Source organism: Elgaria multicarinata, chromosome 2 (genome assembly GCF_023053635.1).
Source record: "Elgaria multicarinata webbii isolate HBS135686 ecotype San Diego chromosome 2, rElgMul1.1.pri, whole genome shotgun sequence".
Classification (NCBI taxonomy): domain Eukaryota; kingdom Metazoa; phylum Chordata; class Lepidosauria; order Squamata; family Anguidae; genus Elgaria; species Elgaria multicarinata.
In genome coordinates this window covers 71,653,892-71,669,753 of record NC_086172.1, presented here as the reverse complement: position 1 = coordinate 71,669,753, position 15,862 = coordinate 71,653,892, and the positions used below count along the sequence as shown (strand labels likewise).

At 38.9% G+C, this 15,862-nt stretch overlaps 1 protein-coding gene across 1 annotated transcript in view; it reads right to left on the bottom strand.

The window, feature by feature from the left end:
• CNTNAP5 (contactin associated protein family member 5) overlaps positions 1-15,862 on the bottom strand; it is a 417,358-nt gene that overhangs the window by 71,776 nt on the left and 329,720 nt on the right. Inside the window, exons 14-15 of the mRNA XM_063116699.1 lie at positions 6,763-6,919; positions 1,137-1,264 (exon numbers count right to left, since the gene is read on the bottom strand). Coding sequence (XP_062972769.1) covers positions 1,137-1,264; positions 6,763-6,919 — 285 coding nt within the window. The remainder of the gene's footprint in view (positions 1-1,136; positions 1,265-6,762; positions 6,920-15,862) is intronic.

Sequence of the window (15,862 nt, the reverse complement as noted above, 5' to 3'; positions counted from 1 at the left end):
AAGAACTCTGTAAGTTTCTCAAATCTACCCAAGAAACTCTTCACCTGAACGTCAAAAGTAACAAATATGGACCCCCAGTTTTGCATTGCTGAGAATCTGGATGACAAAGTAAAAGGGCCTTCTTTGCCCAGTCCACCCTGTTTTCCAGAAGCTCCAGGCCTCCCACGCTACCAAACAACTGTTTGACAGGCTGCTGGAGGCAATTCTGCTAGGAAATAGGCACATGAGGTGGGCCCTCTTTTTACACCAGTTTCCAAGTAGATTCAATCCTCAAACCACCACCCTGCCATACAGCTGTTTGGTGGGCTGGTGAGAGTAGGTAACTGTGGTATAAGATTAACCAAGCAATCCTAGATACCACTACTCAGAAGCAATTCTCATTAAGTTCAATGGGGCTCACTTCCAAATAAGTAGATATAAGGCACAGCTAGACCTAAGGTTTATCCTGGGATCATCCAGGTTTTGCCCCTGCCTGAGCACTGGATCCCCTGTGTGTCACCTAGATGAACAGGTTTGACCTCTGGACGATCCAGGGATAAACCTTAGGTCTAGCTATGGCCATAGACCCTGTTCAGAAAACACCTTAAACCATGGCTTTTACCACAGTGGTTAAGCCAGAAAGCCAGGCTGTGTTCAGAAGACACCTTAAACTATGGCTTTAACCATGGTGAATAAAGCAAAAGGACTTATTCGCTGTGGTTAAGCCATGGTTTAAGGTGTCTTCTGAACACAACCTAGCTTTCTGGCTTAACCACCATGGTTAAAGCCTTGGTTTAAGGTGTCTTCTGAAGGGGCCCATAGTATTGAAGAGAAGAAGATGGCCCTAAGTTGTTCATCATTAATTTTCCACAACCCCACAATCTTCTCTGCATATCATATACTCCATCCTGTCTACATGGTTTATCTGCTTTGATAGATAAAGCCTCTTTCTGCCTCTTTACAGAGGATGTGGCATTAAGACTTGTGGGCTTTTGCTCACAATTTCCCTACTTTTTGCTGCTGGGTTGAAAACTGTACAGCCTTAAACTTAATCATTATTATAATAAACCATAGGCTTTTGGTTTATTGAATACACAATACACACACACATCTTTATCAGCCCATGCATAAGGATACTGAAAAGAGCTGATACTCACTATCTCCATAGCAACGCAAAGGGCCAATTCTCCAGGCAGCTTCAGAATTGGGTCTATTTGTGTCAGTGATGACTATCTGGTTCACAGGTAAGTGTTCTTTGAAGGATAGGAAGCCAGTATCATTAGTCCTGGATATGAACGTACACACACAGAGAGATAAAAGGCACATGAGTAAGAGTTGAACCCCCTTAGTTAATTAATAAAAATTAATAAATAACAATATTTATAAACCATTTCTCATTTTAAACAAATCCTGAAGCACTTTACAAAAGAATAAAAACCAACTGACTGACTAACTAACTAACAACAACAAACCAAAAATGACCACAGCCAGACAGCCACACGCACACGTGCACAATATTACCATAAGGCTGGTACAAAGGTAGCTCATGGTTGGGGGAAAGCCAAAGTAAAAAGATATATTTTCAATAATTGCATAAAAGATGCCACCAGTGAGGCCTGATGCACTTCAGAGGGGAGGTAATTCCACAGGATGGGTGGCACTGCAGAAAAGGCCTGTCTCCATGTCACCGCTAGGTGGAAATCTGTACACCACAGCAGGGACTACAGGGCAAACTTTGAAAATCATAATCACCTGAGAGGTTGGTATAGGCGGAGACATTCCTTGAGAAATCTTGGTCCTGAGTTATATAGAGTTTTATATAATAATTGCTAGGCTATCCCCATTCTGGGAATGGATGCAACTGACATCCCAGGCTAAGCTTGTAGTAGGCATTCCTAGCTTCAGAGGTCATTTGGACCTCCAGCAAAAGTGATTAACCAGGAGCATGCCCAAACTGCAAAGCTATTCCTTCAGGTGGAGTAAAACCCCACCCAGAGCTTATAAAAGATTAAGCCACATCTTATTAGGACTGAGCTTCAGTTTATTGGTCCACATCTAGCCCACTGTATGTTCAAGCATAGATCTAAATTGTGAATGGCCTCTCCTGATTCAGATGTAATAGAGAAATAGGGTTGGGTGCCATCAGCTTACTGGTGGCACCTCGCCCCACATTCCCTAATGATTGTACCCAGTGGTTTCATATAGATAATAAACAGCATTAGAGGCAATATGATACCTTGAGGCACCCCACAGCAAGACTGTTAGGGGACCAACATACAGTCACCCTATTCTCTAGAACCTCCCCTGTAGATAGGCATGGAACCAATGCAAAACAATGTCCTCAACACCCAGTTCACAGTGGCAATCCAGGAGGATACCATGATCGATGATATCACAAACTGTCATGAGATCAAGTAAGAGTAATAGAATCACACTCCCTCAGTCCCTCTCTCAATAAATGTCATCCATCAGGACATCTCAGTTCCAGTTCTGATCTATAACCAGCCTGGAACCCAGACTGAAAAGGGTTAGACAATCAGTTTGATTTCTCTCATCATGTTGTGCCATATTGTAAAAAGCAAGAATTCTCTGCCTGTGACAAACATTGGTAGGGTTAGAATTCAAAAGAGGTGAGTCTGTGATAACCTATGTGTAGCGATCCTGAGAATAAGGGATCAATACATACAGAGTTTCCTTAGCCTAGAGAAGAAGCAGACAGTTTTGTCCCCATTTGCCAGGAACAAGACACCCCTTCAGCAAGGATGGGACATGTCATTGTGCTGGTTGTTGCTAAAGTGGTTGCACAGTATTGGTCCGTAAGACATCTAACGCTCAAGCCATGCTACTACATATGAATATAACTCAACACCTTGAACTGTCCTTAGAAACAAACATTGAAATTATGTTAACTTCACACTCCAGCTTTTAACATGCTGTACCAGCTGAAACTTTTAAATGGTTTTCAAGGGTAGCCAAAGAGATTAGTCCAATTTTGAAGATCGCTGATGTAGGACCTTTCTGTGAAATCAATTGAAGCATGGACCAATTGCATTTCATTCTTTGCACACTGCTTGTGAGAGTCCCTTTCAATGGCAATTGTGTGTAATACCATATCCACATATAATAAATGGCAAGTGGAAAATATATGCAGTGGCACAGATGTTTTGCTGCTTGACATTTTTAGAAATATCTGCAAGCTGGAAGAAATCCATGTACCTGCATTGTACACAGAGAAGGAAAGGGGGAGTGCTCATTCTTTCAAAGAATTAAGATAAATAAGTAGTTTAATATAACATAACAAAGTAATATTAGGCCAATGCTGAGGAGAGTTAGTGAGGGGCTTCTTGCTGGAGCTTGCTATGTTTACGAAAAGGCTGTAGTTTTGGTGGAGCACAATGAATGATTAAAAATAAATAAATCAAAAGGCTGTCAACATCAAGGGCCATGGTGTGGGAAGCTGTATCACTCCTCAGAAATCAAATTGCAAAAAATAAAGTCTGTAGAATGAACAGCCAGTCCGGTGAGAATGTAACACTTTCTTCCCAAGTATGAGAAATGCATATCCCTGCAATAGAGGTGCAACCTTGAGTTAATATGTGAAGAGCATGTTGTCGAAGTGAGAAATAAATGTGAGTTTATTATACAATAAAATATTTATGTCAGAAGTTCCTTAGAGGACCTTATACTCCTTAATGTTATCCTGTATAATCTTCTGTAACGTGGCATGTCTAATCTGGCATTCAGAACTGGATTTGCAAACTTTAAAAGTGCGCATGGAATTTGAGTGAAAGTTCAGTACCCACTCAGGTTTTGATGCATCTGGGAATCCAGAAGAAAACAAAATATGTGATTATAGTGCTCAAGCATTCCCCCACCCACCCATAAATTAATTAGATACAAGGACCTCATGGGTGTGAACTAGGAAGTGGCATGGGGGAAACAGTCAACATTATTCCAAGAAAGAAAAAGGGAATGAATGAATGTGGCAAGTATATACTGTAAGCTTAGAAGGCAGCAGATGTAGGATTCAGTTTCATGATATTTGAGTGGTCGTGTCAAGGTCTTTCACATTTGAATTTCATGGTTTCAGATTAAGATTTCAGAATATTATTATTGAATGCTTTCCTGAAGATGGTGTATAAGGGATTTCCAGGCAGTATCACATACAGGCATTGACCAGACCCAGATTTGCTTAGCTTCAACAAGATTGCTGTATCATGTGCCAGGACATGATTTCTGTATCATTTCTGTGTAAAAGATATAGAATTGCCCACTCTACTTAAATGTAACTCATGACATGTTTCTAATGTTACCCATTAGTTTAGATACGCATTGAGCAATTGGATTATATGATACTCTAAGGCAAAGTTATAAAGTGACAAGTAAGAAACTGAGCAGCAACATCGTGGAAATATTTTTCATGTTTCTATGTAGTAATACCCAGGGTGGGGTGGGGATCAAACTCTTGTATTCCAAGATCCTGCACTAATATAAACTGGACATACCTTTAGCTAGAATATTCAGTCTTCCTTCTCCACCCACCAACAGATGGTAGGACAGTGGTGTCATTAAATATAATTTCATCCCTTATGGCACCCCTATTGGTATGTCTTCTATTTTTACGTTAATGAAACCTCTAGTGGGTAGGTAAGCTCAGTGGCATAGATATTTAATGGGATTTGTGATAGATACAGTGTACTTGGGAAAAATGTGCCATCAGCATATGTCGACAGCTATGAAAATGGGAAACAAGCCAATGGAACTAATTCCAGATCTAGAAAGTTTGAGACTAGCACAGTGTAGATGATTAAACATGCAATGGAAGGCAGATTAATTAATTTCTTCCTTGCACACTGTAACCAGGCAAGTTTAAGAAAGTTCAGCAAGCAGTACAGTAAACAAGATGCTGCAGGCAATAATGTAATAGTGATGCTGGAAGATAACAGCATTAAAGGCACACTTACTAAGTGAGCTCAATAATCTTTGTCATCCAATGCTCAATACTTCTTCTAGCTCAATAATCCTTCTAGCCCCATGTCTGTTGCTTCTGACAGAGGGCAATACAAAAATGCTAGAGAGAGTCTAGGGAAAGGATGGTTGTTTATTTAATTCATTACACACCTTGGAGTTCTGAGTGGGAAAAGGGCGGTTTGTAATGGAATCAATTCTAATATAATAGTAAAACTTCTGAACAACTCTACCTTATAGGAAGACTAGGGAAGCACAATTCAAAGGGCAGGCAACATGCAGCCAGAAGCAGGACTATCTGCAGCAATGGGGAAGCTCCCATTGGCACCAAGAGTACATATCAGTATGCTCTGAGTAGGGGTAGACAAATCCATCGAATGTGGTTTCTCTCCATTTCTCATTTTTCCAATTGTACCTTCAGTTCATTCCATTTCCAATTCAGCTTGAGATTTTTAAAAAAACAACATAGGCACAAAAACGTGTAGACATTTGGGTGTGCATTTCTCCTAATACATTTAAGAACATAATTTTACCCAGTATACTCATTCCCCCAATACGTTAAATGTTATAGTCATTAATACACACAATATTGTGTTTGTTTTCCTCTAATATATACATTTTGTATCCATTTTATATTGGAGAATGTCACTGCAAAATTCGGCGAAGTGTAAATTTTGAAGGATAACTGGATTAGTTTGTGTAAGTGCTTTGCTGGAGAGAACTAGTTATAATTACAGAGATGTGCATCAAAATAGAGATCCACATGTACTACTGTAAGCATGGAGATATTCATTCATTTCATTGAAGGAGGCCATTTTGAATTCTAGGTAGGAGAGCTGGCCAAAACCCAAAGACGTACACATTCCCCCAAAAGATGTTCAAAGAGGTCTGCCTGGCGCCTACACTGTACTCCTTTCGTCACCAGCTGAAGACCTTTTATTCTCCCAGTATTTTAACACTTAATTTTAACTTAAATTTAAATTTTACTGTTTTAACTCTGTATTTTAATTTTATATCATATTTGCTGCGTGGTTTTTATTCTGGTTGTGCTTTTTATATTGTGTTGTGTATTTGTGCTTTTAACCTGTTGGTTGTCTTATTATGATTTTATTTTTTGTGAACCGCCCAGAGAGCTTCGGCTATTGGGCGGTATAGAAATGTAATAAATAAATAATAAATAAATAAATGTTCATCCATGGCTCTTGGTTTATTTCTGGGGAATAGAAATTCTACACAGTTGAGAGATGATGATTAAGAGTGCCTCTTTAACAGTTCTTAGTGTTCTAAAATACATGGATGGTAAACTTTAAAGGGAGCTCTTGGTCAAACTATACACCTGAAAAGGATACAGGGTTGTATGCAGCCTTTTAATATAACTTTTCTGTCTGAGGCCCAAAATAGACATCACTTTAAATCAGTATCTAGAAAGTATGCCCCCCCTCCTCATTTTTTACTTTAGAATAGGTGCAGGGGTCAAATCTACATCTTAACCCCCCTCCCATTCCCATGGTAAGGTCCCCTGCACCTACTCTAGAGGGTTGCTTGTTTTTTTTTTTTTGTTTTTTTTTTTTAAATGTTACTGCTAGAAATGGATTTTCAAGTAATATTTGTTTGGGCCTGAAGTTAATATTGGCACCATAATTTTCTGGCACTCATAATGAAGACACACACACACACACAAACACACACACCAGGATTTGCTTCCATCCTATTCAATTCCACTGAACTTACACAAGTTCACCTATTATCTTTCATTAATATTCATCATATGTTTCCATATGTTAAATTGAAACCAGGGTAAATTTCCATAGTTACCATTCTTCTTTGTCTGCATCACAGTTACAAAAGTATCTGAGGTCCAAGCAGCTTTCTTCCAATCCACATGCACATTGCTGGTCTCCTGGAAGAGACCCTCCCCAGTAAGGATGTTTTTCATTGGCACGACCAACCCACCAAACAAATGGCATTCCATCTGGGGAAACAAATAGAGAAGAACTATCATGAGAAATGTGAATTAGTTAGACAAATCAGAAACAGACATAGGAAGGGTAACCTCATACTTGTTACATCTGGACTGGAATATCATTCTGTATCTTTTTTTAAAAAAAAAAAAAATTGGAGTTCAGCATTCATCTTTTCAATCCAGCATATTCAACAGTATCTAATTTTTGTAAGTTCTGATATTAACTGAGGACAATGTCCAACAGGGCTGCTCCATCTCTGGTGTTTCCATCATGCGTGCAGGGTCCATTGCTCATACAACGAGACTTTGGTGATTTTAAAAATAACCCCAGAAATTAGGAGAAACACTTGTTTCAGATGGGGACAGGGCAGTGGAGCTCCCTTCTGGAGCTGCCCCTTTCCAGAAATGAGCATTTTTGCTCATTTTTGCTCACTTCAGGTTATTTTTAGAAGTGTCAAAAGTGCCATTGCACAAGCAGTGGGTCCTGCAAGTGCACAAGCACAATTGGAGACTACCCACTGAGTGGACAACTTCAAATAGAAGTTATTTGAAAATCATAAACCTAAAAATATATTAAATTAAATATGTTGTTAAATTATCCTTTAAAATGGTAAAGATTTTCCCTGAGGGGTATACAGCCATTTAATCCTGAGACCAGTTTATGGAAGAGCTTAGAGATTTTGTAAATATTTGCAAGGCAGGAGTTTCAAATACAATTATTCATTCTTAGAAACCCATACGATGGCAATAATTGCACATTTTTGCAATTATCAGTGGAAAATTCCAGACGGTTTCGTTAACGACATTGACAACAGTGCATTACGCTGACAAAGGTTTTCTCCGTACCTGTACACTGGATGGAGAGGAAAACACCCTGGGGCATATGCAGAATGTCCTTTCCTCAGTGATAAACAGTAGCATAGTGGTAAATATTGATGTGCAGGAGCTCATGACGGTGTGTTTATACACCTCTCCCCCCCAAATACCCAAATTGATAGGATCAGCATTGCTTAGGGTGACCATATTTGGGAAACCAAAAAAGAGGACACCTAGTGTGTGTGGGGGGAAGCAGCTTTCTGAGTCCTGCAGAAAGTACGTTATTCCCCCGCCACCTTAAAGAACCCGATTGGAGTGGAGGAGGGGAAAGGATTTCATTCTGCACCACCACCATCCACTCCAATTGGGGCCTTTTCTATAATGTCCACGAATGACCCACTTTCCCCTTTAAGACCTCAATTGGAGCTTGGGGTGGGGGAATGATGTGCCTCAAGAAAGCATGTCATTCCCTCCTGCCATGCTAATGGCAGCCTTAAAGGGGAAGGTGTGTCATTCCAGGACATTATTGAAAATTATAGAAAATCCCCCCTGACACCATGGAAAGAACAAAACCCAGGACAAAGTAAATCCAATTTCTGAAAATGGGGTGTAGGATTTTCAAAAATCCCCCCCCCCCAAATCAGTGGAGGCTCAGATTTGCTTCAAACTGGGCATGAATGTGGATACATGGATAAGCTCTCATGGTGCTGATTTTGAAATTTCTAACATTAACAGAAAAAAGTTATAGGCTTTTGAATTTCAATGCAAGTCTATGGGGGAAAACACGGAGCTGCGATCTGGATCCGGAGCTCTGCAGCAGAGCAGAGCGGATCATACGCGGATCAACATGGAGCGGAGTGGACCCAATCCGGAAGTTGTAGATTGGGATCTGGAGCAGATGGGGGGCGGGGTCTGTACACAGCCCTAGTATTACCTGCCTCAGGCGCTAGTACTTATGGGATACCCATTTCTATAACAGGATTTAAATGAGCTTTATCACACCAGGGTTATACTGTGCAATCACTGTGAATTGTGTGCAAAGAACTTTGAAGTTTTCTAGTTTATAATCTGCTTTGACTGTGAAGTAGTCCCATGCATCCTGTTTTAATTGTGCTTCAAAGGCAAAAGACCTGACCTATTTTGGTACTACTTTTGGAGCGAATCATTTGTTGTTTTCTGAGCGGCCACTGGGGGTGCAGGAGCAGGATTTGATATGTTTAAAGAAAAATTAAACAAATTCTTACATCTGCATAAGTTTTAAAGATAAAGACATCAAAATTGGCACAGTAATAGATATTAAGGAGAGTTTTAAGCACACCAAATTTGAATCAGATTGGGTCATCCATTGATTTTTTATGATTTTTTACATTTCCCCCCTTAAACCCATTTCTTGGTATTTTATTTATTACATTTTTATACTGCCCAATAGCTGAAGCTCTCTGGGCAGTTCACAAAAATTATGCAAATGGTCTTAGGAGCGCTGCCATCCGGGATGTGATTTAGCTAGCAACAACAACAACAACAACGGCAGCTAAACACTGTAGGGGATAATTAGAGGGAAACAGGTACGTGGGATGAAGCTAAATGTCTCTCAGGAAGAAAACAGTCATGGTTTAAATATACCAGCAATAAGGCTTAAGGCTGCCAAAGGAGAGAGATTGGGAAAGAAGGAAGGGAGGAAGGAAGGAAGGAATCCCAAAATCATTTGGTAAGGAATGGCCTACAATGATAGAACTATATTTTGGTATTAACTTCTTAACCTTTTATCAGTTATAAAGGTAGACAGAAGTACAGCTTAGCCTTAAGTTGTGGAATATTCAAACAGCAACATTAACAACAACTTTGGCATGAAAAAACAAATGATATTTAGTGCAGATTTTAGCTCTTTACTTAAAATATTAGCAACAGCTAATTACATTACATATGGGTATAAGAAGAAATAAAAAATCTTGAAACATGAAAGGAGGTTAATTATGAAGTACAGTGGAGTAATTAAGATGAGCTTGAGAAAAACTGTGCAAAGTCAGCTTTGCCTTGCTCCATTGCTTTTCTACTGACTTTAGACTTTTCCACTGCAAACTATTCTAAAAACCAATGAAACGAACAGTACAATCCTATGGATGTTTACTCAGATGTAAATCCCACTTGAGTGTAATGGGGCTTGCACCCAGGTAAGTGGTTATAGGACTGCAGTGTAAGAGAACCATTTTCAGCTCATCATAAATTAGGAGAAATAAACTTTGTCCAATGCCCAAGGCTGCTCATTATAAAAACAGAAAGTACGACAATATGAATTCCCCTAGCATATATCCTCTGATTTTGCATTTTTTCTAGTTTGTGCATACAACATGGGATGTTAATGTATATTATTATAAATATATTCTTTATGAGCGCAAAAGATTACAGCGGAAAAGGTACCTCCTGGTAGTTCCTCTCTTTGCCACTCAAAAACAGTCATCCGGCTAAGCATGATACTGAGAACTATAACTTTAACTATAACCACTTGTGTAGGTAATAAGCCCCACCACCATTTTAAAGTGTTTTCCTAACACTTTGACTCCAACATATCAGTTTACCTTAACAGGTGAGCTAGTGCAAGACTGGTTAAATTGGTTGCAAGAACATGTACATTTTCCTTTAATGGTATGAACAAGAAGAGCAGTCCCTGCACAATATTCATGAGGTGTGGGGCCTCTGGAATGTGGAAATGCCATATTTTCTACTTGATTCCTAACTCAATCAAGCTTCATGAGTCACCTATTGAGTGGCTACCCAGAGCCCTAAAGAAGAGAGGCATCATATGGGAAAAATGGGGAAACTCACCATAAGAACAAATTAGTGCCCATTAACATCAGTAATCCACAGCCAAAAGATGAAGATACCATAAAAGGATCTTTATTAATTAAACACCTTGGTTGGGGAACTTTTTTGGGGGGAGGCAAGGCTAATAAAGAAGCTGGTATACAACATCCTCCATATCAAACTGTCAGTTATGTTTTTCATGGAACTTGCAGGCACATCCAAGTGTATTTAGGATTAGCAATCTAATTTAACTGACAATGTAAATAGATGTGACAGAAGTTATCTGTCTAATTAAAAATGTGCTAATTTAACGGAAGACAATATTTAGCTTTAAAATGCAACTTTGTGTGGCTATTAGGAAATAATGGTGAACATTAATCAAAGTCAAGCTGCATATTATTGCTTCTTGGATAGGATCATTAAGCTAGAGCACAGACATATGATAAACAACCACCATCGGGGTATTAGGAACTAACAGTTTTATAATATCTTCTCTGTGTTTGACTATATCTATTTTATTGTACTAAACAAACCAAAAGATTTATGAAAGTCTCCCAAAGTGGCACACTTGCCAAAGCTTGAGTCATTTAAAACCAGGCTAAATAGAGAACTTCCTAATACACTGGAGGGAACAATCTGACAAGGGATAGGGAATAGTCTTCTATGGTCTAATATATCTTTTAAAGTATCTCTTGTAGCATCTGATTCTGCCACTAAGAAATGAAATAGTGTTTCACTTGAACTGCAATGAGAGGAGGAATGAGGGCCATATCGACACTTGTATATGTTCAACAACAACAACAAAACGTTTAGCACATGCTTCAGAAGGATTTAATCATGCTATTACTGGTGTATAATCACTTAGCATGCTGTTCAGAAGGGATATAATTATATTGTGATGCTTTTTTTTTAAAAAAAAAAAAATCCACAGTGTGCCCTCATACATGGCCACTTTAGCTGGACCAAAAGAAAACACCCAGGGGGGAAATGACTATGCTCATAGACTACCTGCCAATGCCAAGTGGATTGTAGTTCACAAACATTAATGCTTTAACAAATGTGTTGGTCTTTAAAGACTGTCATGGCTACTGTGGCGATACCACCTTTCTGTCCCTTAGGTATGTCTAAGTGCGGAATGTTTGACTGAGAGGGTGTGGCTGATGATCCTGTGAGAGAGGGAGAGGGACCAATATAAATAGGTTGGCTGAGGAGATTGGTTAGGGGAGTTAAGGAAGTTAGAGTTTGTTTAGTTTGGAGTGTTCAGTGGTTTGGAGCGTGAATGCAGATAAGATTTTAAGAGACTTAAGATTACTGTTTTGATTAGAACCAGTAGATTAAGCAGGTTAACTTGCATTTAAAGTAACTAAGATCTGTTGAACAAAAATAAACATTTTATTTTGTTTTGTTACCTCAAACCACGTGTCTGCTTGGCTTTATCATTACATACACAGTAAAACCTTTCCAGATTCTAGCCTTTACCCTCTCATATGTTTTACCCTACCCTCAGGTTGTTCAAGTGGTAGTGCTTGGCTTGAGAAGGGTGTGCTAGGCAAGGCCTTCGGTACAAGGTCGGTGCTGTCACAGCTACCTAGCTCAAAACTGCATACACCAGCTGTTGCTGGGTTGTGTTTGTTTTTACATAAGATATCATAAGCATGACCTCGTGGGTTAGTTCAAGACTTAGTCATACTTGAAGTAGACCTATTGTATTCAACGGAACTTAAGTTAGTCAGGATGAACTTAAGTCCCATTCATTTCAATGATTTTAGTATAAGCATTACTAAAGGTGTAACCCACCCAATGACTGCCCTATATGTGTGGGGAGAAAATAATGATTGTGGATAATATATCTCTGATGTTAATGTTTCTCAACAATCCTTGATTCCTGCATTGTTTTACTAAAGTAATAAGGTATCTGCGCTAGGTTGGGGTGGCTGCTCTCTGCCTAGAAACTTGAAGGAGGCTCTTAGATAACAGTACATTTATATTTAGAAGGATAAGAATGGAAAGGCAAACCTTTATACATCTTTTTTAATACTTCATCTGATTTATCCACATGTTTTTTCTTTATGTAAGATCTCTAGGGATGTATGAAAATTTCATTTTGCTTTGTGTTCTACTTAAATTGGTTCTGGCCACAACTTTGAATGAGAACATAAACATAAGCACACTTTTATCTGGAAAAGCTTGCATGTTCCTGAACTTGTATTTGCATTTAAAATTGTACACTTTATACATGTGCACTTTCTAAAATGCACACTTCTGTGAACATATTTCAAAAGTATTCACTCTCCCCACTGATTAAAGTGTAAAAATGCCTTTTAAAAAATAATAAAATAAAATAAAAACAAAATAAAAGGTGGGAGAAAGCAAAACTGATGGATTCATCGATTTAGGCAGAGGGATTTGAGTGCTTAACTCTTAAAAAATTACTTTTCAAGCATGTCTGTGGTGCAGAATTAGGATTACCACCTTTTTCTGGCAGGCCTTTCCTCTTTAATGGCAGGCAGATACAACATGATCCTCTCCATGCTAGGAATACCGGTACCTATTGAATTTGGTCAGTGCAGATGGATGAGAAGAAGTTACCAATATTTGTGAATTTCTTCATAAACAGGATGGAAAAAATGTGTGAAAGAGAAAATCAAATGAGGAAGAAAGAAATCCAACAGTTTCATCCATCCCAATTGCACACTGCCTTGAAATCCTAGAGAGGATCATAGAATCATAGAATCATAGAATAGCAGTTGGAAGGGGCCTACAAGGCCATCGAGTCCAACCTTCATATTTATATGAAGGGCAATATAAAATAATTTATAACATAAATAAACAAAATATATAATATAATGATTTTTAACTTTTTTATTGCGAACATCAACAAATAGAACAAAAAATACATCATGAAAATGGAAAAAACACCATACATTGTGTATATAGAATTATCATCATTTCCCTTGTATATATATATATAATATAATACAATGATATGCATGAGCACCTACAGTGGTGCACCACAGAATAGCATAGGGTTCCTTATATGTTTGTATGGTATAATTCTAAGAACCCTTCTGCAAGAATAAATTCCTCTGAAATCAATGCAATTCACTCACCTCAAAGAAATATGCTCTGGGTTGGAGTACTGGTCATGCACAGTACTTGGTGTAAGAAAAAGAGATCATAATGTGGCTCTTATTATCTACAGTAATAATATCCATAGTTATCCCATTCTTCTCACACATTTATTCTCCATTTTATAGCATGGGAATAAATTCAAAAGAAACAAATATCCCACTTTCCACTAAAAGCTCTGAGATGTATGGTTCTATTGGAGTAACAAATTAAGTTCTGCAAACCAACCATGGCCTTGCAGAGCAGGAATTTAACTTTACGTGTCCATGAATAAAAACCCACTCATAGCAAAGCACTACAGCTCCTTGATTCAATGTTCATATTATTTTCTGTAACACATTTATTTGGTCCAAAAATAGCGGACGGAAACCAATTGTACAAATAAGCACATTAGAGATGATATATTTCTCCCCTCTCCTGTTCTATAAGACAGAGAATTCACTCATAATAGACACATTATGGGTTTTATTACAGGCACAACAAGAAAAAGAGAGAACTGAGCTGAGGAAGGAGAGAGAGTTTTTTTAAAAGAAGGAGAAGGAGAAGGAGAAGGAGAAGGAGAAGGAGAAGGAGAAGGAGAAGGAGAAGGAGAAGGAGAAGAAGAAGAAGAAGAAGAAGAAGAAGAAGAAGAAGAAGAAGAAGAAGAAGAAGAAGAAGAAGAAGAAGAAGAAGAAGAAGAAAGCTGATACAAAACAGAAGCAAAACAGTTATGGAGATTTCATTTCTGCACAAGCTATATAACTGTCAATCTCCCTTCCCCCAAATACAGTTTGACAGAAGATATTTAACTGTTAACCCCCACTGTCTTTATTTACCTCATGTAGTAGACGTGATGTGACAAGGGAGATGTGTGGCTGCTACCACAAGAGAGAGAAAGAGAGAGCAGCCCTGTGTCCCTTTCTCCCTTGTAAAAGAAAAGGTCTATCATCAATGTCTTTGTCCTTGTAAACCATAGCTAAGGAAGAGCTGCTTTGTTGGGAAAGCCAAGGTGCATTGGTTGTATCACATGTTCTTACTTAATAGATATTATGAGGGAAAGGAAGAGGTATGGGGTTACTATTTTGGCATCAGCAATGTATTTCTTTAAATTTTCTTTTTATTGATTTAAGCTATGTATGCCCTGTCTTTCATTATAGAGGGGGGAAATGATTCCCTATCATCACTTCTCCACTCCCACTCTTCTCACACAAAACTTCCTCTTTCTCCCCAGAAAAAGAAAGAGGAAGTAAACAAAGACCATGTGGCCCATTCATGGGCCGTTTCTATCGCACCGCTTATTCTGCACACAGCAGGAAATGGCGGCACATTCCGTTTCCTCAAAAAAAGTTGGATTAAAAAGGGCCCATTTTGTGATGGAAAAAAGGCAAGGAGAAGGAGGCATGTGGGAGGCAAACATTGTCATCTAAATGACGCATGAAAAACCATCAGTCGTCCATAGTGAGCATGCAATAAAATGCTCGCCTGATGAACTGTTTAATCTGCCCTCATTTATTAGGCTAACAAAATCCCTAAAAGACCAACATTTACATCTCCAGGAAAGCAATAGCTGCAACAGTAATGGGATGCAGTCCTCTCAACTCTGGACAAGTGAGTCCAATTCATTTTAGCCCTTTTCAGGCTTTCATGATGCTCATGCAATGAGGGAGAATGGAAACAAGCTTGCTGTGCCACCAGCAGCAGCACTGTCCTCATCTCCCTCCACAAATTAGAGGGGAACATCTGTAGCAGGGAGCCTCTTCTGCTTTTGTAGGAGCCTCGTGCAATTAGAGCCCTGGTTTCCAGGGTTATAAGGCCAAAACTACATGGTATGTTAATCACATAGCATGTAGCTGATCCTGACAGTGATATCTGCTTTAGTATAATTACATATAGTCCCAATTCAGATGGGGACCAGCTGAGAGAAGAGTAAACCTTCCCTTCATTTTCTGCTCAAAATTTCAACCAACCAACCACCCATGGGGGATGGGAGAGGGTGTTTGAGTTTAAAAAGAGAGAGAAAAGCCTCCATTGACTCCATGGAGACTTATTAAAATGTTTTAACATCCAGCTGCAAAAAAAAAGAGGGGGAGAATTTCAGGGGGAAATGGGTGGGCGAGGTGTAATCATCCTCTCCTGGTGCACATGAGTCCCAATCCAAACTGGGGCCATGTGCAGTTACACTAAAGTAAATAAAACTATCAGACTCAGTAATCATATTGTTTAAAG